The sequence below is a fragment of the Pan paniscus genome, chromosome 1 (assembly GCF_029289425.2).
Source record: "Pan paniscus chromosome 1, NHGRI_mPanPan1-v2.0_pri, whole genome shotgun sequence".
Taxonomy (NCBI): domain Eukaryota; kingdom Metazoa; phylum Chordata; class Mammalia; order Primates; family Hominidae; genus Pan; species Pan paniscus.
Genome location: NC_073249.2, coordinates 1,048,806 through 1,071,612, shown reverse-complemented (window position 1 = coordinate 1,071,612; position 22,807 = coordinate 1,048,806). Strand labels below are relative to the sequence as shown.

General features: G+C 36.5%; 2 protein-coding genes and 1 pseudogene across 12 annotated transcripts in view; all 3 read left to right on the top strand.

The window, feature by feature from the left end:
* Window positions 1-22,807, top strand: part of LOC100989812 (olfactory receptor 2L13) — a 174,767-nt gene that overhangs the window by 43,552 nt on the left and 108,408 nt on the right. For 6 of the 11 annotated variants that reach the window (XM_034950493.3, XM_034950479.3, XM_034950481.3 and 3 more), the window contains exon 2: window positions 6,120-6,190. The exons of the other annotated variants lie outside the window; for them this stretch is intronic. The gene's annotated coding sequence lies outside the window, so the exon portion shown is untranslated. The remainder of the gene's footprint in view (window positions 1-6,119; window positions 6,191-22,807) is intronic. 11 annotated transcript variants of the gene reach the window in all.
* LOC100990822 (olfactory receptor 2L3-like) lies at window positions 3,762-4,701 on the top strand (annotated as a pseudogene).
* LOC100990488 (olfactory receptor 2L2-like) lies at window positions 19,249-20,289 on the top strand. Its single transcript, XM_003815345.2, has one exon. The coding sequence runs from the start codon at window positions 19,249-19,251 to the stop codon at window positions 20,185-20,187; it is 939 nt and encodes a 312-aa protein (XP_003815393.3). The 3' UTR covers window positions 20,188-20,289.

The following is a 22,807-nucleotide window of genomic DNA, read 5'->3' as shown; positions in this document are numbered from 1 at the left end:
CACTCCTTTACTGATAAATGACTATATAGATATAGTAATTTTCAGGCAAGAAATTTGGCACCTTTAAAGAGACTGTTGATTTTACCAAGTAAACAAATATAAACATATATTTATTTCTATATCAACTTATTTATAAATATATACTCATGTGATCTCCAAAGATAAAAAAATTAAATCCAAAAATTAACTGTGATACAATAGTTTCACATACCTGGAGACTGTTTTTTTACTTTGCTTTTTTTTAGTCTGAATCTTTTCTTTTCTTCAAATAAGGAGCAGAAGAATGTAGAGCAGACACTATTAAGGAGCACCAGCCATCGAGATCCAGGTTGGCAGGTCCCTGCAGTACTTTGGAAGTAGTGGCACCTAGGGATGGTGGAAGAAAGGTTGGTTGAGGCATTTATCCTGAGCCTGCAGGTTGTGCTCTCGGCTATCTAACAGAACTCAGCCAATTTGTTATAGTTTAAACCTGTTTTATTCCCATAAACATTGACATAATTTGATGATAGGGTAATGTCATCAATATTCTGCTTCCATATTCTCTTTCAGACACATTAAGTGAATTGGTTTAATCCTCATCTAGATAAAGTAAAATGAGTATAACTTCTTGTATAAGGTGTAAGAAAGGGGTCCAGTTTCAGTTTTCTGCATATGGCTAGACTTAAACTTCCACGCTATAATAGTGGGAGACTTTAACATCCCACTGTCAATATTACACAGATCAATGAGACTGAAAATTTACAAGGATATTCAGGACTGGAACTCAGCTCTGGACCAAGCAGACCGAATAGACATCTACAGACCTCTCCACCCCAAATCAATGGAATGTACATTCTTTTCAGCAACACATAACCCTTATTCTAAAATTGACCACATAATTGGAAGTCAAACACTCCTCGGCAGATGCAAAAGGGCAGAAGTAATAGCAAACAGTCTCTGAGACCACAGTGCAATCAAATTAGAACTCAGGGTTAAGGGACTCACTCAAAACTGTACAACTACATGGAAACTGAACAACCTGCTCCTGAATGAATACTGGGTAAATAACGAAATTAAGGCTTTAAATAAATAAGTTGTTTGAAACCAGTGAGAACAGAGACATAACATACCAGAAGATCTGGGACACAGCTAAAGCGGTGTTTAGAGGAAAACTGATAGCACTAAATGCCCACATTAGAAAAGGGGAAAAATCTAAAATTGACACACTAACATCACAATTAAAAGAAATAGAGAAGCAAGAGCAAACAAATTCAAATGACTGCAGAAGACAAGAAATAACCAAGATCAGAGTTTAACTGAAAGAGATGGAGACATGAAAAACCCTTTAAAAAAATCAGTGAATCCAGGAGCTGGTTTTTTGAAAAGATTAACAAAATAGACAACTAGCAGACAAATAAAGAAGAAAAGAGAGAAGAATCAAATAGACACAATAAAAAATGATAAAGGGGATATCACCACTGATCCCACAGAAATACAAACTCGCGTCAGAGAATACTATAAACATCTCTATGCAAATAAACTAGAAAACCCGGAAGAAATGGATAAATTCCTGGACACATACACTCTCTCAAGACTAAACCAGGAAGAAGTCGAATCCCTAAATAGACCAATAACAAGTTCTGAAATTGAGGCAGTAATTAATAGCCTACAAAAAAAAAAAAAAACAAAAAAACCCCAGGACCAGACAGATTCACAGCCAAATTCAACCAGAGGTACAAAGAAGAGTTGGTACCATTCATTCTGAAACTATTCCAAACAATAGAAAAAGAGGAACTCCTCCTTAACTCATTTTATGAGGCAAGCATCATCCTGATCCAAAACTTGGCAGAGACACAACAAAAAAACAAAATTTCAGGCCAATATCCCCAATGAACATTGATGTGAAAATCCTCAATAAAATACTGGAAAGCCGAATCCAGCAGTACATCAAAAAGCTTATCCACCACGGTCAAGTTGGCTTCATCCCTGGTATGCATGGTTGATTCAACATATGCAAATAAATAAGTGCAATCCATCAAATAAACAGAACCAATGACAAAAGCCACATGATTATCTTGATAGATGCAGGAAAGGCCTTCAATAAAATTCAACACCCCTTCATGCTAAAAACACTCAATAAATTAGGTATTGATGAAATATGTCTCAAATTAATAAAAGCTATTTATGACAAACACATACCCAATGTCACACTGAATGGGCAAAATCTGGAGGCATCCCCTTTGAAAACCATAACAAGACAAAAAATGCCCTCTCTCACCACTCCTGGGCAACATAGTATTGGAAGTTCTGGCCAGGGCAATTAGGCAAGAGAAAGAAATAAAGGATATTCAAATAGGAAGGGAGGAAGTCCAATTGCCTCTGTTTGCAGATGACATAATTGTATACTTAGAAATCCCCATCATCTCCACCCAAAAACTCCTTAAGCTGATAAGCAACTTCAGCAAAACCTCAGGATACAAAATCAATGTGCAAAAATCACTAGCATTCTTATACATCAATAATAGACAAACAGAGAGCCAAATCATGAGTGAACTCCCATTCACAATTGCTACAAAGAAAATAAAATACCTAGGAATACAACTTACAAGCAATGTGCAGGGCCTGTTAAAGGAGAACTACAAAAAGTGGGCGAAGGATATGAACAGACATTTCTCAAAAGAAGATATTTATGTGGCCAATAAACATTTGAAAAAAAGCTCATTATCACTAGTCATTAGAGAAATGCAAATCAAAACCACAATAAGATATCTTCTCATGCCAGTTAGAATGGTGATCATTAAAATGTCGGGAAACAACAGATGCTGGTGAGCAGTGGAGAAATAGGAAAGCTTTTACACTACTAGTGGGAGTGTAAATTAGTTCAACCATTGTGGGAGACAGTGTGGCAATTGCTCAAGGATTTAGAACCAGAAATACCATTTGCTCTAGCAATCCCATTCCTGGGTATATACCCAAAGGATTATAAATCGCTCTAGTATAAAGACACATACACACGTATGTTTATGGCAGCACTATTTACAATAGCTAAGGCTGGGAACCAACCCAAATGCCCATCAATGATAGACTGGATAAAGCAAATGTGGCACATAGACATCATGGAATACTCTGCAGCCATGAAAAAGAACGAGTTCATATCCTTTGCAGGGACATGGATGAAGCTGGAAACCATCATTCTCTAGCCAGCTAACACAGGAATAGAAAACTAAACATCTCACTCATAAGCGAGAGTTGAACAGTGAGAACACGTGGACACATGGAGGGGAACATCACACACCAGAACCTTTGTCGGGGGGCCAAGAGGAGGGATAGCATTAGGACAAATACCTAATGCATGCGGGGCTTAAAACCTAGGTGATGGATTGATGGATGCAACAAACCACCATGGTACATGTATACCTACATAACAAACCTGCACATTCAGCACGTGTATCCCAGAACTTAAAGTATATTAAAAAAAAAAGTTATTTTGACAGAGAGAAAAAAGAGACCACATTTACATAATGTTTACTATGGTGTATTTTTATAATTGTTCTATTTTATTTTTATTTTTGTTAATCTCTTACTTGCCTAACTTATAAACTGAATGTTATCATAAGTATATATGGATCCAAAGAAATAGTGGAAATAGTGTATATGAGACTCAATATTATCCTCAGTTTCAGGCATTCCCTGGATGTCTTGGAATGCATCCCCTGTGGATAAGGAGGAACTAATTCACTTATCCTTCTGCCGCCCTGCAGGAAGGATTGTAGGAATGCCCCATGGAAAAATACAATCAAACATCAACTGTTTTCATCTTATTGGGGATCTTCCCACCATCCAGAATTGGCTTTCTCCTCTTCATTCTCCTTGTTCTCATTTTGTTATTGGCTTTAATTGGCAATCAGTCCATGATCCTTCTCATCTTCTTGGACACTCATCTCCACACGCCCATGTATTTCTTACTTAGTCAGCTCTACCTCATTGACCTAAATTACATCTCCACTATTGTCCCCAGATGTTTTCTGAGATTTTCTGTTTGGAAACAAGTCTATTTCCTTCATTGGGTGTGGAATTCAGAGTTTCTTCTTTGTGACTTTAGCAGCTGCAGAAATGCTGCCACTGACATCAATGGCCTGTGATCATTATGTAGCTGTTTGCTTTCCTCTCCACTATCCCATCCATATGAGCAAGATAGTATGTGCTGATGATAATAGGATCTTGGATAATGGGCTCTATCGACACTTGTGCTCACATTTCATATATGCCCCATATCCCTGTTGCTCAGCCAGGGCTGCGATGTCCCAGCCATGGTGACTCTGGCCTTCATGGACACCTGGGTCTATGAGTGCACAGTGTTTTTGAGCACAACCCTCTTTCTCATGTTTACCTTTATTGGTATTGCATGTTCCTATGGCCAGGTTCTCCTTACTGTCTACCACATTAAATCTGCAGAAGGGAGGAAGAAGGCCTGTTCGACCTGTAGCACCCACCTCACTGTAGTAACTTTCTACTATGCAATGTTTGCTTATACCTGTCTATATCCAAGATACCTGCAATCTCCAACAGAGGACAAGGTTCTGGCTGTCTTCTACACCATCCTCACCTCAATGCTCAACCCCATCATCTACAGCCTGAGAAACAGGGAGGTGATGGGGGGCCCTGACATGAGTGAGTCAGAGAATCTTCCCTGTGAAGATGAAGACAAACTTTCTGCCTTAGAGTCCAAGCACTAGCCTCACATCAACTTAGCAGTGTACAGCAGTTACGAAAAATAATATTCCATGCCAGGAGTGTGGAACAAAAATTACTCTAAAAAATTTTTTAAAATTGAGTCTTGACATTATAATTGCATATTCTAAGACATCTATGTTGTTTTGTTTTTGCTGTTTCTTTTTATCAAAATATAGATCATTTATTTTCCACTAAATTGTGGGCAGTAGGGTTTCATTAAAATTAAAATAATAAATGTTCAAACTAATCATAGCATTCAGCATAATAGTTATACGCCATTCATTTCTCATTATTATTAAGAATAATAAATTATTTAAGATTACTGAATCTAATTGAATATAAGATAGTATTGTATTTTCTCTCGACTGGTGGGTATAGCTTATTCTTTTTCCTAAAGTAATGATTTATTAATAAATTTACCTCAGGATAAATAATTATTTTGGGGGATAAGCCAATTTGTCTTTAGAAAAACAAGAGTTTCTTTACAAGAGATTCTATAGAAGTTACAGTCTACTGAGTGTGGAGTAGGTTATTTGAACCATTCCCCAGTCACATCACAACACACTCAATTTCTGCCCCCTTGGTTGCCACTGGTATTCTCATACAAGACATTCTGCCTGGACAATTTTATTTCTACTTATTTTTCTCATAAATCAACACATCTATACAGCTTGGGTTGGGGTCAAATTCTCTGCTCCACTATTTTTATACCTGCTTAGGCATGTGCCTAAAAGCATCAACATTATTTCCATAAAACTTATACTGTATTATATATTGAAAATTTGCTAAGAGAATGGGTTTTAAGTCCTCTTACTATAAAGATTGTAACTATGGAAAGTGCTGTATAATTTGAGTGTAGTAATCATTTCAACATGTAGTTGGATGTCAAACATCATGTTGTACAGTTTTAATAACATAAAATATGTGGCACATCTTTAATGAAATCAATAATCAATCTAGACTGGCTTGAAATGTTCCTAGAACTATCTAATTAAAATATATTTTGATGATGTCATTTTCCTTAGTAGGGTACGTGATTCTCTCCACTGGCTAATTCACTCCTACATTGGCAGGATCACACTGTACCTGGAACTTTATGTTCTCTTCATCTTAAGTTGAATGCAGTTTTCTGAACAAGTTTTGAAAAGGCAGTCCTTCATTACATTAAGGATACAATTGGTTTTACCTTTAATGCATTGTTCTCTATCCTCACAAGTTTCTTTCACTGCGTGAATCCTCATTTCTCCCTTTTCTCAAGGTAAACATCAGGTATCATCTACATGAGGAAGCATGTTGAATGTGCTTGTTCAACTTTATATTCTACTCTCATACATCCTACTATTTCTAATAATAACATGTGTCATCACAATGTATTGTAATAATCTCTTTTCTCTATGGCTCCACAGACTATTATCTGTTACCATCAGTGGCTTGGTCTTTTCCTCTTCACATGCCCAGATGATGCTCTTAAGTACCTGTTCTATGTTCAAATTATTCATACCTCAAAGCATGTTTACGTATTCTTAGCCCATTGCATTTTCACATAATAATTAGAATCAACCAGCAAAATGTCTATAGGAAAAAAGTTTTGTGTCTCAGTGTGAATTCTTACCATCTAGAGCATGATTTGTGGGAAAATGAAATCTTTTCTATATTAAATCTCTTGATTCATTAATGAAACATATTTTACTACATATATATCTACTTATGAAGAGCAGAATCCCATCCATATCTAGGCAATAGTCATGGGAATGATTCCTGTAGATACTTTTTTTTAGACACCGTCTTACTGTGTTGCCAAGGCTGGTCTCAAACACCTCAGTGCAAGTCATGCTAAAACTATTCTCATAAAGTGAAGAAAACTAAATTGCTGGGTTTTTAGCCAAAAGCATAAACTTTTAGTAGAAGCATACACTAAGCATGAACCAGCTCGCCCGATAGCCTACTTCCGTATGACTGCTTACTGCTTAAAAGTCACGTAGCCCTTGTCACAGGGTCCTAACTACCCTTAATTGTTTCTTTAGATATCATCTTTAATTTTAGGAAACCTCAAGTTTTCTATTTAAAATGTTTTCCGGATCCTGAATTCTAGTGGATCCACTGACGCAGGGGGTCTGTGGAGCTTGTCTGAGAAACTGACTCAGTGCAGGTTGCAGCATCTTCATCTCGCTGTCTAGTGACTCCATCACTCACTTCTCGACCAATCAGCAATCCCCACACTTCAGCTCATCACCCGTCCAGACTCCTTAAAAACGTCATCTCCAAGTCTCTCCAGAAGGCTGATATGAGGCTTCCTTTCTTTTCTTTCTTCAGAGAGATGAAGCCAGCTGGACTTCCTGGGTCGGGTGGGGACTTAGGGAAATTTTCTGTCTTACAAGAGGATTATAAATGTACCAATCAGCACTCTGTAAAAATGCACCAATCTTGCTGCTGCTCAGTCTTCGGGTCCGCACCACCTTTAAGAGCTGTAGCAATCACCGCGAGGGTCCCAAGTCAGCGAGACCACGAACCCACCGGAAGGAACAAACTCCAGACATACTTCAGCTGACATATGATTATTAAACTCCTTCTCTGCTGCAACTCCCACTGTTCTGATGTTTTGGTCTGCTACCACTCAATGGGCAATTGAACCCCGTGGGCGTGTAACGATCCTCCTCCCTTGGTCTCCCCATAGGTGGAATTACAGGCCTGTGCCACCGTGCCCTGCTCTTTAACAAAAGATTTGGCATAATGGTTATCACTTGAATCTTGGATCTTTGGGACATTTGTATTTGGGCTTCTTTTTAAGTAAATGTAATTATGCATTTCATGTGCCTGCAAAGGACATGAAGCAACTATGTTGTTTAATGAATAATTCAAATGGACTGAACACAGACATTAAAAAATTTAAAATAAACAGGTCACTTTTATTTACATTCCTTGCTCTCATTTCTTCCTTCAGTATAAACCAAGTTGTGGCTACTCTATGCTTAGTGGTTTCTACTGAGGAAGTGTGAAATGCTCAGTTCCCACTTCCAGAGCATTCTCAGGGAAAGCAGGGGTATTTCAGGATCCCCTCCTCCTCTGGGCTTCCTTGTGTTGCGTAGGAGCTGTAAGGGACTGCCACAGTGCTTCTCTGACACAGGCCACTCGGACCTGTCTACTCTCCTGGGCACCCTGCCACAGTCTTGGTGGTCCCCTGAAGATGATTCTGTCCTGAGATCCAGACTGCAGGCTTCCTTTGTTTCATATGCCCAAGTCCATGTTAGTTTCTGTCTCATGTCCCCCACATGTGTTTACAGGATCCCAGTGGGTAGTCTTGAGTCATGACCTATAAAGTCTTTCTTTCATACAGAAATCCTCTCAAATCACCTTTTCCCACATCAAATAAGGATTCTTCCTTCCTTATTCAGCACAAATGTGTTTTGTCTACTAAAGAAGATATAAAAACAGTGCACAATGTGCACTAGATGTGGCATCTTCTTTTATATTATTATACTTTAAGTTCTAGGGTACATGTGCATAACGTGCAGGTTTGTTACACATGTATACATGTGCCATGTTGGTTTGCTGCACCCATCAACTCGTCATTTACATTAGGTATTTCTCCTAATGCTATCCCTCCCCCAGGCCACCACCCCCCAAAAGGCCCTGGTGTGTGATGTTCCCCTCCCTGTGTTCATGTGTTCTCATTATTCAACTCCCAGTTATGAGTGAGAATATGTGGTGTTTGGTTTTCTGTCCTTGTGATATTTTGCTGAGAATGATGGTTTCCAGCTTCATCCATGTCCCTGCAAAGGACATGAACTCATCCTTTTTTATAGCTGTATAGTATTTCATGGTGTATATGTGCCACATTTTTTTTATCCAGTCTATTATTGGTGGACATTTGGGTTGGTTCAAAGTCTTTGCTATTGTGAATAGTGCTGCAAGAAACATATGTGTGCATGTGTCTTCAGCTTGACCTCCGTGGGCTGTACCCACTGTCCAACCTGTCCCATTGAGATGAACCAGGTACCTCAGTTGGAAATCCAGAAATCACTCGTCTTCTCTGTTGGTCCCGCTGGGAGATGTAGACTGGTGTTGTTCATGTTCGGCCATCTTGGAAACGACTCCTAGATGTGGCATCTACTGTTATGTTCAAAGGCATGGTTTAAAAGGTAAAGAAATTCTTTAGATTTTCAAATGCAGGAATATTGAAACAGTTGTGTTTGATTTTCAGGAAATTATCTTTGCTACCTACCCTGATTAGATAATTATATAACATACACTTGTATAAAAACATCAAATTGTAACCCATAAATTCATACAATAACAGTGTATCAACTAAATAAATAAATATTTCTTAAAAACATTTATAAAATTCCAAATATATAAAATGGACTAATGTTACTTTTTCAAGATAGAAGGCATAATTAATTTACTGGAAACCATGGAAAATTTGAGTACATTTAAGGTACTCTTTGGCATAAAAATTTAATTACTAAATATACCCTAGATAGTATTATACCACAATCAGTAGTTACATCATTTTTAACATCAATTTTAATAACAGAAAATTGTTTTAAAATTTAATGGGCATTTCCAGAAGAAAAGAAACAATATAAATATATACTTAAAATATGTTAACGATAACTCCAATATGTGATATTTTAATACCTTCTACTTATGTGTTTCAAGTAAATTAACATAGTTCCACTTTTATGTTCTAAAACTTATTGCCAGTATAAACTATATTGGGAAAGAAATTAATATATACAGACATATCATTGGTATGAATGCAGTGAATAACAACATATAAAATGTAGGATTTCATAAAGTATTAGAGACACAAATGCATTAGTAAAACCTGAATAAACATAATTGTTTCTTTTCCCAGTGAGTTTACCTTTGACATAACTTGAAACATCTAAATACATTATCATAACTCATTTCTAAACGTTGGACTAAGGCCATCCTATGTTATTAGTGACTCAGCCTAGAATGTCCAAACTCTCAGTGGACATTCCCTGGTGAATCCTAGCAAAACAGTCATTAAACTTGTTCTTCAGGTAAAGAAACACCGGAATCATGGTTGCTACTGAATCACCATGAAGCTCTCTAAAATCTCAAGTGTAGGGATGAAAATGAATACATACCTTTCTTTAAAAAGCATTCAGAGATCTTGCTCAGAAAAATGACTGTTCATATGATGACTGTACGACTCCTCACAGCTAACCAAGGCAGTGTGTGTTTGAAATTGAGGAGATAATAAAAGGTACTAATTATATTTGTATTTTAAAATTTTTATTGATCACAGGGAAGAAGGGACTCTGGCAACTGCTTAAGAGAACTTTGTTTCAGAAATAGAATTGAAGTGAAGTTTGAGCAATAGTGACTGTACTTTCTGTTAACAAAATTCAGCAGAAATCTTGGAGTATAGAATGCAGACAACCAACAGTGGTTTTGCTGCTAACTCATAAATGTGTTTTCTGGATGGGAAGCTAAATGATGTTCATGGAAGAGATGGGGCTAAATTACATTAGAATATGCTTTTATGGGCTCAAGTCAAATTAATGAATCCACATATAATAATCCAGTCCTTCTAGTAAAATACCTGAAAGTACTAGTGTTGTTTTTGCATAAAAATATTAAAATGACATTAAGGTAAAGGCAAAATGAGAATGGTTAAAATTACCATCTGTAAAGCGATAATATATATTTTTTAAAATAAAGGACCCTCTTCTGAAAATAAATAATGCAGGTAACCATATGATTAGTAGCTGTGATATGGTTATCCAGATTTTGTTTTTACCTCCAATTTGTGCAAAATTATAGTGCTTTGTGCTTTTAATTTTTATAATGTGTTTATTTTTTCTTCAAGACACAAAGTAAACTTCCAGTGAAATAATAGAAATATCTGCTTTAACAACCATGCAGAGTTTTTGTGAGAAGCAAATGAGCATAGTATGTGGAAACAATGTGAAGGCTGTATTATTCTACAGTCATAGCGGATAACAAGTGTGTGAGTGTAAGTGATAGTGATTATTTTGATGTTGAGGGCACTGATAATGAGAAAGATGCTTAAACTTGCAGCTTCTCTTCAATGATACCCTCAGTCAAGTAATACATGTTCACTATGTCACAGACTGCTCATAATAACAATTTTTTTTTGTTTTTTGAGACGGAGTCTCGCTCTGTCGCCCAGGCTGGAGTGCAGTGGCGCGATCTCAGCTCATTGCAAGCTCCGCCTCCCGGGTTCATGCCATTCTCCTGCCTCAGCCTCCCGAGTAGCTGGGACTACAGCCGCCACCACACCCGGCTAATGTTTTGTATTTTTAGTAGAGACGGGGTTTCACCATGGTCTCGATCTCCTGGCCTCGTGATCCATCTGCCTCGGCCTCCCAAAGTGCTGGGATTACAAGCGTGAGCCACCGCGCCTGGCCCATAATAACAATTTTAAGTAGAGCAGCCTTATTTTGTAATGAATAATAATTTTTCTTTGAAAATAGTTTTGATAAAACTGAGGACAGTGTAGGTTTCATAAATCTCTGAATTAGTGGAAAACTGCAGTATCTGGACTCAAGAGGACCATCCTCCTTTGTTCCCAACTCTATCACTAGGTCATTGCACAGTCATGAATAACTCTCTTCAAATCCTTGTGATTCAGTTATTCCTTCTGATAATGAGAATATAGTTGAAAAATCTTTCTCTTCTATGAATATGTGAATCACTACAATTCGGTTATTTTTATTATCTCATTTTCAACTTTAAATTGAAGGATAGGAAAAAGAGATCTATGCAATGCAATGATGCATTCTGACTTTAAAAGATAGTGATATGTAATTCATTTGAAACGTGGGCACCGTTTGGAAAATTTTAATTATTATGCTGAATATGTACATCCTCAACTTTATTGTGTAGTATATTAAATGTGTATTTTTTAGTAAGTGAATTCTTCCAGTAGGGAAACTTTTATATTGGGAACAAGACAGAAATTGCATTTCTTTTAGAGTTTCTGAGAAACCATTTTTCTATAAAGCTATGTATGGTTGTTGCTGGATCAAGTGAAAGCACAGTGAAACCAGGTGATACGAGGAAACAGAAGAAGTTGAAGTGATTAAATTTTAATCGTTAAAATAATCTTATTTGTGATTTAAAAATTTTTATTTCACAGTTATTTACTATCTATAATGATTTTTTTATTTTAATAAATTTAACCTCTTATATTTTTGTTTTGGGTAATTAAAAAGTGAGCCAGCCTTATTTCAGACTTACTGCCTAAAAATATTTGAAGGATAAAATAGACCACACATTTTAAAGAAGTTTATGTAAATATTTATTTTTATATATAATATGTTTATTTATATGTTTGCATAAATATATGTGTATATCAACTTATATGTGTATGTGTTTGTTTGTGTGTATATATATGCATATGTGTATGTGTGTTTGTGTGTAATCTGGATAAGTCCACTTAAAATCTCTGAATCTCAATTTCATCATCTATAAGATGTCGTGGTGATGTCCATGTGAAGAGCTTGTTATTAGGATTAAATCTAATGGAATTATGGAACAAATCCTGACATATTGCAAGTGCCAGTGTGTGGAGACAGTCAGTAAAAGTTCATGCCATTATCCTTCCTTTCATGCCAGACGTCACCCGGGTTGAATGTTTGGTTTTCCTACTCACTATGAAACCATCATCAGAATTTTTTCTGCTTGCTTTTTCTCCAGCATACAACATCATTAATGCTGATACCTGGATATATACATGTTATGAGAATTACAAAAATAAAAGCAAGTGTATATGTTTTTAAATGGGCTTAAAATACTTATAGCTATTTTGGTGGATAAAAAACTAAGGGACAGAAGTAACCATTTGGATTTATTTTTATCTAAGAAAAAAATGTCCTCCTTAAATTACTTAGACAGATATATAATGGCTGAGACTGCTTCCTTGTTAGTGACAGGGCTCTAATTTTATTTAAATAATGTAATATGATAGAATTAGAACCGTGGAACGTGAATAATCAAAGAGACACTACATTGGTGTTCAAGAGATACTGTAATGTCACAGAACATATCTCCTGCCACTCACCACTTGCAAAGTCCAATTAACGAGAACAAGGTCTGGTAGAAAGAAAGTGACTTTTTCTTCCAAGCTTAGCTGAGAGGAAGCAGGACAGGTGTCTGCCTTATTGGGAAGTGCTTCCCCTTTCAGGGCAGTAGGCAGGGTCTTTTAAAGGGGTCTTGGCGTGAATGACATGCAGGGGGTGAGGAGATGGGGGGTCCAGTGATTTTCTTCTGATGTCTTTTCTACCTGGTGGTCTGGCTGGCACCATCGCAGGCAGAGCTGTGTTGTAAATTGAGGCAATCTCCTAGTGGGAGGGAGTTTTGAGGATGCCTGATTTGCTTCAAGGTTCCGTCTCTAGAACTTCTAAGTAAACACAAAGTCATATAAACTTGCCTTGTAGAACGCGTCTGGTGGAGACAGTAAAGGATATATCTGCATTCCTAACCAGTTAAGTAGGAGGTGGGGGGAGGAGGAGAAAACAAGTCATTATTATTATTATTATTATTATTTTTAAATGAGATAGTCAGTTACAACGTGGCATTAAATATGAGATCTGATGTGCCATTTAGGATTCTGTCCTATGTTACATTTTCTCTTTTTAAAGTTGGGACTATAACTATCTCATGGAAAGTTGATCATAGACTGCCCTGTATAAAATACAAAGGATAGAAATGTTTGAAATGTTAATTGTGTTAGTAATTTCGAACAGTATATATTCTACTTGCCAATAACTAAACTACTAATATAAATTACATACTATTGCATCAGAATTAATGCTGATCTTGTACTGTTTCCAAATGACATATATGAAAATAATTTGTTCTTCTGAATTGTCCTTCACAAATTACCAGAGGTCATAAAATAATTGGAAATAATTTGCTCTGTAGAGGCTGAGAAACTTGCCAGAATTTTCTTAAAATGTATTTGGGAATCCAAATATGGAATAATTTCAGTACATTTTAATGTTTTTATGAGGATAAATATGCATAAGGTAAACTGCACCATTTTAACTATTTTAAGTGTGGAATTCGGTGGCACTAAGTACATTTATGTTGTTGTGCAACCATCCCCACCATGCATCTCCAGAACAGTTTCATTGTCTTCAACTAAAATTTTGTTCCCTACACAATTATTCTCCTTGTCTCCCTTCCACTATCCTCTGGGTTCCAGCATTCGACTTTCTGTCTCTATGAATTTGACTACTCTGGGTACTTCATGTAGGTGAATTCATACAATATTTGCCTCTTCATGGCTTATTTCACTGACCATAATGTATTTAAGATTTATCTATGTTGTAGCATGTGTCAAAACTTCATTCACTTTTAAAACTGAATATGTACTTACTACATTTTTTTTACTCTTTTTTTTTAATACTTTAAGTTCTAGGGTACATGTGCACAACGTGCAGGTTAGTTACAAATGTATACATGTGCCATGTTGGTGTGCTGCACCCATTAACTCATCATTTAACATTAGGTATATCTCCCAATACTATCCCTCCCTCCTTCCCCTACCCCACAATAGGCCCCGATATGTGATGTTCCCCTTCCTGTGTCCATGTGTTCTCATTGTTCAAGTCCCACCTATGAGTGAGAACATGCGGTGTGTGGTTTTTCGTCCTTGCAATAGTTTGCTGAGAATGATGGTTTCCACCTTCATCCATGTCCCTACAAAGGACATGAACTCATCATTTTTATGGCTGCATAGTATTCCATGGTGTATATATGCCACATTTTCTTAATCCAGCCTATCATTGTTGGACATTTGGGTTGGTTCCAAGTCTTTGCTATTGTGAATAGTGCCACAATAAACATACGTGTGCATGTGTCTTTATAGTAGCATGATTTATAATCCTTTGGTTATATACCCAGTAATGGGATGGCTGGGTCAAATGGTATTTCTAGTTCTAGACCCCTGAGGAATCGCCACACTGAGTTCCACAATGGTTGAACTAGTTTACAGTCCCACCAACAGTGTAAAAGTGTTCCTATTTCTCCACATCCTCTCCAGCACCTGTTGTTTCCTGACTTTTTAATGATCGCCATTCTAACTGGTGTGAGATTGTATCCCATTGTGGTTTTGATTTGCATTTCTCTGATGGCCAGTGATGATGAGCATTTTTTCATGTGTCTGTTGGCAGCATAAATGTCTTCTTTTGAGAAGTGTCTGTTCATATCTTTCGCCCACTTTTTGATGGGGTTGTTTGTTTTTTCTTGTAAATTTGTGTGAGTTCATTGTAGATTCTGGATATTAGCCCTTTGTCAGATCAGTAGATTGCAAAAATTTTCTCCCATTCTGTAAGTTGCCTGTTCACTCTGATGGTAGTTTCTTTTGCTGTGCAGAAGCTCTTTAGTTTAATTGGATCCCATTTGTCAATTTTGGCTTTTGTTGCCATTGCTTTTGGTGTTTTAGACATGAAGTCCTTGCCCATGCCTATGTCCTGAGTGGTATTGCCTAGGTTTTCTTCTAGGGTTTTTATGGTTTTAGGTCTGACATGTAAGTCTTTAATCCATCTTGAATTAATTTTTGTATAAGGTGTAAGGAAGGGATCCAGTTTCAGCTTTCTACATATGGCTAGCCAGTTTTCCTAGCACCATTTATTAAATAGGGAATCCTTTCCCCATTGCTTGTTTTTGTCAGGTTTGTCAAAGATCAGATGGTTGTAGATATGCGGCATTATTTCTGTGGGCTCTGTTCTGTTCCATTGGTCTATATCTCTGTTTTGGTACCAGTACCATGCTGTTTTGGTTACTGTAGCCTTGTAGTATAGTTTGAAGTCAGGTAGCGTGATGCCTCCAGCTTTGTTCTTTTTGCTTAGGATTGACTTGGCAATGAGGACTCTTTTTTGGTTCCATATGAACTTTAAAGTAGTTTTTTCCAATTCTGTGAAGAAAGTCATTGGTAGCTTGATGGGGATGGCATTGAATCTATAAATTACCTTGGGCAGTATGGCCATTTTCATGATATTGATTCTTCCTACCCATGAGCATGGAATGTTCTTCCATTTGTTCGTATCCTCTTTTATTTCATTGAGCAGTGGTTTGTTGTTCTCCTTGAAGAGGTCCTTCACGTCCGTTGTAAGTTGTATTCCTATGTATTTTATTCTCATTGAATCTTTAAGTAACTTTGGATATTATTGACATCTTAACAGTGTTAAGCCTTCTAATCTATAAATACAGGATATATTTCCATTTATTTGTGTCTTCTTTAATTGCTGTAATCAACATTTTGTCATTTTTCAGTGTATAAGCCTTTTACCTTCTTGGTTATGTTTATTCCTAAGTGTTTCATTTTTTTGATACTATTGTAAATAAAATCACAATCTCTTTTTCAGATTGTTTGTTGTTAGTGTATAGCCACTTGAAGCCTAGGCTCAAAACAGACACAGTTTTGTTTCTGTCACATTCAATGGGTCACAGCAAATTGTTAGTGTATAGAAGTCAATAGGTTTTGACTATTGTTGCATGCTGCAATTTTGCTTATTTTGTTAATTATTTGTAACAGTTTTTAGTGTGTGGAATCCTATGGCTTTCTACATATATAGTTATGTCATATGGAAATAGAAATTATCGTGCTTCCTTTCTTTTAATTAACTTTTTTTTCTTCTTTTGTTCTATTGCTTTGGCTGAACTTCCAATAATATGTTGAATAGATGCAGTGAAATTGGACATCTGTGTCTTGTTCCAAATCCTAGAGTAAAAATTGTCATTCTCATTATTATCATGAAGTTGTGGGTTAAATTCTTAACTGTGATAGAATTTTTACATCACTTTAATGTTTTATTCAAGTAATGCATAGACATGGTGTCCACAGTCCACAGGCTAAAATATTGGACCCATAACAAACTCTTCCTGACCCCAAAGATAAGGACTTCAAAATTTCTTACCAGTCTTGCCCTGTTTTTGCCCATGTATTTTCAAACAATATGCTTATCTGCTAATGCTTGATTTAAGTATCTCAAATACCAGCCCTTGACTCATGACACAGGCCACTGTCACTAGTTACCTGCTCCCCCCAGCATCACTACCCCCAAACTCATTACCCTTCTCCCACTTTTCCACATAAATACATTCCAATTTATGTCTGCAGCAAGGGGTTGACAGCATCATCTCATCTGATAGAATCTATTGATTAAATACAAAAAATATATACTCTTGTAAAACCTGATGGTAATACATATATGCATGTATTTCTTCTGATTGTTATTACTACTATTTCTCTCAAAAACTTAATATTTTATCTCTAGATAATTAAAATTTTTAGAAGTGTTTTCAAGGAGACACAATTTCCATGAAATTTTTTCTAGGAAAATATTTCTCACTTTGTGATTTAACATGCCATTTGAGTATGGTGGCTAATATATTTCAGTTCTGAGAATTTTTTTTTTACAATATTGGGTTTATTATTATTTGCTATGTGCATTTCTGGGAATGCCTGTAAGTATATGTTGGTCCTGTTATATTAATTTTCTAATATTTCTCTCTCTTCTAATTTTTAGTACTTTCAGGTTGTTTTCTTTTTTCCTTCTGATAGAATTTTCCCAATTTGTCTTTTGAAATTTTCTTTTAAATTTTATCAATTATTGTATTTTTAATTTCCAAGAGTCATTTATTGTTACCTGTCACATCCTTTTACATAGATAATGATATTTATTTTGTGGATTTCATAGCATATCATACATATCTTCCTTCCTAAAGATAGGAATTCTTATTTTTAAAAAATCTTTCTTTTTGCAGGTTTCTGATCATTTTAATCAGGGTATATATACATGTGTGTTGATGTTTAAGTGAGTGTACATCTTTGTGTGTGTGTATAGATGTGTGTTTGCACAGTGTGTGGATCTTACTCTTTCACATTGTTACACTTCCTCAAAGGTCTGCTGACCTTTGGCTCTAAAATAATATTTAAGCCTAAAGACTTCAGTTCTTTTAGGCATTCCGTGCAAAGTCATCCACTGATGTCTTCTATCTGGAGGAGAATGCTCGAACCACCTATACCCAGGAAACTGTCAAGTTGCTGCTTCCTTTTTTCAATTTAAGTGAATGCTCATTTCTCCAAACCCCTTCTTTTGAAGGATCATAAAGTAATTTATTGTTTTTTCTTCCCTAATGCTTAGATTACATTATACTTTATGGATCCTTCTAAATAATTGATAAATATTCTTATGATCCTTTCATAAGACTTGAAGGATCCACAAAGTCTATGTAATCTAAGCATTAGGGGAGCAAAGATACAGAATACACATTCTATTGGGGAGAGCGTGAACAGAGACATGGAAGGTAAAATGAACTTGGCATATGGATATTCAGATGGGGGTCTGCACTAACTTAAAAATTCTGAAATTGGATGAGAAGGCAAAAGAGAATGGATGGTGGTAGACATTAAAAATGAACTGTATGAATTACATTTCATGAAAAAGGTACTTGAAATAAGGATGTATTCTACATTTCTAAATAGAAGAACCAAATAATGATGCTTAACTAATGAAAGTTTGACTTGGAATTATTATGCAAAGACAATTCAAGAAGGAAATATAAGTTACTCCAAATGAGCCATAGGCGGCTGCAGTTTTAAAGAATAAATGTAGAAAAAAATCATCCTGAAAAAGTAGTGCTAAATTGTTCATAATATGGATCCATAACATATGCATAAAATTTACTGTTGCATGCATATGTTTTAAGCATAACAAATGATCTTGATGACATCTGAGTTTGTGTTGGGCAGCAAACATTCGTATCCTATTGAAGTTGTAAGAGAAATGTTTTTTCCTATAAATGTGTATATTTCTTATTAAAAATTGTGGTTATAAATATTTCTCTCACAAAATATAATTTCTGGGTGACAAGATATTTTTCTAAATAGGAAAGATTACTTCGTCATTTAAGAGTTGTAAAATTATATAAATAATTCATAGTCTAACTAAACTAAGGACTTTTTAAAAACTATTGGCTTATTGTTTTATAACTAGTCCCTGTTATCCACTGCTTTGCTTTTTGTGGTTTCTCCTGCAATCAACTGTCATCTGAGATTGCATGGAAAGTTCCACAAATGAGCACTTCATAAATTTTAAATTTGTTTTCAGTCATAGCCCAATGTTGCATTACCGTGCCTACATTGTTCCCCTCACTTTATCTCATCATGTAGACATTTTATCTTTCCCTGAAGCATTTTATCATCAGAAGAAAAATAAACACCATTCAATAAGATATTTTGAGAGAAAGAAAAAAACTGCATTCACACAACTTTTATTACAGTATATAATTATATTTGTTCGATTTTCTTTTTAGTTATTTTTGTTAATCTCTTCCTTGCCTAATTTATAAATTAAACTTTATAATATATATTTATTGATACAAAAATAGTGTATATTGTGTTCAATGTAAACCCCAATTTCAGGCATTCACTGGCGGGCTTGAAATGCATCCCCTGCAGATAAGGGGGAACTACTGTACTTCACTTACCCTTGTGTCTCCCTTCAGGAAGGATCATATGAATGCTCCATGGAAAATTACAATCAAACATCAACTGCTTTCATCTTGTTGGGATTGTCCCCACCACCAAAAATTGGCCATTTCATCTTCATTCTCATCAATTTCGTTTTCCTAATGGCTCTAATTGGAAACATATCCATGATTCTTCTCATCTTCTTGGACATCCATCTCCACACACCCATGTATTTCCTACTTAGTCAGCTCTCCCTCATTGACCTAAATTATATCTCCACCATTGTTCCTAAGATGGTTTATGATTTTCTGTATGGAAACAAGTCTATCTCCTTCACTGGGTGTGGGATTCAGAGTTTCTTCTTCCTGACTTTAGCAGGTGCAGAAGCGCTGCTCCTGACATCAATGGCCTATGATCGTTATGTGGCTATTTGCTTTCCTCTCCACTATCCCATCCGTATGAGAAAAAGAGTGTGTGCGCTGATGATAACAGGATCTTGGATGATAGGCTCCATCAACTCTTGTGCTCACACGGTATATGCACTCCGTATCCCATATTGCAAGTCCAGAGCCATCAATCATTTTTTCTGTGATGTTCCAGCTATGTTGACCCTAGCCTGCACGGATACCTGGGTCTATGAGTGCACGGTGTTTTTGAGCACCACCATATTTCTTGTGTTTCCCTTCATTTGTATTGCATGTTCCTATGGCCGGGTTCTCCTTGCTGTCTACCGCATGCGCTCTGCAGAAGGGAGGAAGAAGGCCTATTCGACCTGCAGCACCCACCTCACTGTAGTAACTTTCTACTATGCACCCTTTGCTTATACCTATCTACGCCCAAGATCCCTGCGATCTCCGACAGAGGACAAGGTTCTGGCTGTTTTCTACACCATCCTCACCCCAATGCTCAACCCCATCATCTACAGCCTGAGAAACAAGGAGGTGATGGGGGCCCTGACACGAGTGATTCAGAATATCTTCTCGGTGAAAATGTAGACATACGTTCTGTCTTAGAGTCAAAGCGCTAGGTTCATATCAACTCAGCAGTGTACGGCAGTTAAGGAAAATATTATTACATGCCCAGTATGTCAAACGGAAATTAATCTAAAAGATTTGTATTTTAATTTAGTCTGGCATTTCAATTGCATATTCTAAGACACCTATTTTGGTTTTGTATTTGTTTCTTTCTATCAAAAGATAGATCGTATATTCATTTTTTTCCTAAAGTAGTGATTTATTAAAAGTTTACCTCAGGATAAATAATTATGTCTGGGGAGCAGTCTACTTGGCTTTAGATAGACAAGAGTTTCCCCATAAGAGGTTCTATACAGCTACCTTCTGTAGAACCTCTTAGACTGTAGTTGACTTAGACTCAGTTGGGTGTCAAGTAGGTTATTTAAAACATTCGCAGTCACATCACAACACACTCAACGTTTCCTTCCTGAGTAGCCACTGGTATTCTCGTGCAAGACATTCTCTTCTGCACAATTTTATTTCTACTTACTCTTGTCATAAATCAACGGGTCTATTTAGCATGACTTGGGATCAGCTCCTCTGCTCCACTATTTTTATACATGCTTAGGCATGTGCCCAAAAGGATCAATGTTATTTTCATAAAAGTTGTCCGCTTAGGTCCTTTCTCTGAGTGAAAGGCCATTGCTCTCCAGAAGAGCCCATTCCTGAGAAACTCTTTAATCTCTGAGGAGAGGAGGCAAGAAGGAAGGTAGAATGAGCAAATGAGAAAAGCCCCGAATTATCCAAGTGACAGCAGTGGTGAATGACTGATAGGCAGTTGGTCCTTGAACAACATAGATCTGAACTGTACAGGTCCACTTACATGTGGCTTTTTTTCTGCCTCTCCTGAGACAGCAAGACCAACCTCTCCTCCTCTTCCTACTACTCAGCCTACTCAATGTAAAGGCAACATGGATGAAGATCTTCATGACAAACCACATTCACTAAATAAGTAGTAAATATATTTTCTCTTTCTGATGATTTTCTTCATAAGATTTTCTTTTTCTAGCTTACTCTACTGTAAGAATACAGTATATAATACATATAAGATACAAAGTGTGAGTTAATTAATTATTTATGTTATTTTTTAAGGCTTCCTGTCAACAGTAGGCTATCATTAGTTATGTTATGGGGGGAGTTTGAAGTTATATGCAGATATGTTTTATTTCAACGTCTATTTTAGGTATGAGAGTACATGTGGATATTTTTACATGGGAATATTGCATGTTGCTTAGAGTTAGAGTGTGGATCCTGTCACCTGGTAGTGAACATAGTAGCCAATCAATAGTTTTTAATCCCATCCCCTCCCTCTAGCATGGCACAGTGTCTACTGTCACCATATTTTTGTCCATGTGTGGGCCAATGCTTAGTTCCCACTTACAAGTGAGAACATTCTGTATTTGGTTTGCTCTTCCTCAGTCAATTTGCTTAGGATTATGGCCCCCAGCTCTATCCATATCACTTGCAAACAGTATGCTCTTACTGTTTTTTATAGCTGTGTAGTGTTTCATGGTGTATATGTAGCATATTTTCTTATTCCAATTCACTATTGATGGGCACCTAGGTTGATTGTAGGTCTTTGCTGTTGTGAATAGTGCAGCAATGAGCAATGAATGCATGTGACTTTTTGGTAGAATGATTTTGTGTGTGTGTGTGTATACAGAGCACTGGAATTTCTGGGTCAAATGGTATCTCTAAGTATTTTGAGAACTCTTCAGACTGCTTTCCATAGTGGCTGGGCTAATTTACATTCCCACCAACAGTGTATAAGAATTCCCTTTTCTCTGCAGCTTCACCAGCATCTGGTGTTTTTTTGATTTTTTAATTATAGCCATAGTGACTGGTATAAAATGGTCTCTCATTGTGGCTCTGATTTGCATTTCTCTGATGATTGGTGATGCTGAGTATTTTTTCTTGTTTTTTGGCCACTTGTATGTCTTCTTCACAGATGTGTCTGTTCGTTGTTCATGTAACTTCTGCATTTTTAATGGGGTTAGTTTTTTGCTTGTTGATTTATTTAACTTCCCTACAGATTGTGAACATTTAATCTTTGTCAGATGCATACTGTGCAAATATTTTTTCCTATTCTGTAGGTTGGCTGTTTCCTCGTTGTTTTTTTTTTTTTTTCTGTGCAGAAGCTCTTTTGTTTAATTAAGTGCCTCTTGTCAATTTTGTTTTGTTGCTATTGTTACTCCTCAGGTAGAGGAATAAGTGTGTAGGTTCTATCATGGATATTGAAATGTTTGCTCTCTGAGGCATGTCAAAAGTGAGTTCAGATATATAAAGAATGGTAAATGGAATCTAGACTTTCTGCTGAACCAGGAGTCCCATGCCCCTCATTTATTTATTTACATCATCATTATAAGGGAGATATGGAATATGTAAAAAGTTTGTTGTATGCATGATACTTAGAGAAACAGATATGGGAGGTGAAAAAAGTAGATATGATTTAATCTTGATTCCTCAGCTAAGCCAACAAATTCCTGTGGTGCTATTTGGACAGACACTGAATGGAAAGAGACAGAGAGAGGGAGAGAGAGAGAGAGAGAGAGAAAGAAAGAGAGAGAGACCTTGTCATGAAAGAGTTTGTAAAACCAATGGA

What these genes read in the sequence shown, in the direction of transcription:
- LOC100990488 (XM_003815345.2), top strand. Translation starts at nt 19,249, where the DNA reads ATGGAAAATTACAATCAAACATCAACTGCTTTCATCTTGTTGGGATTG.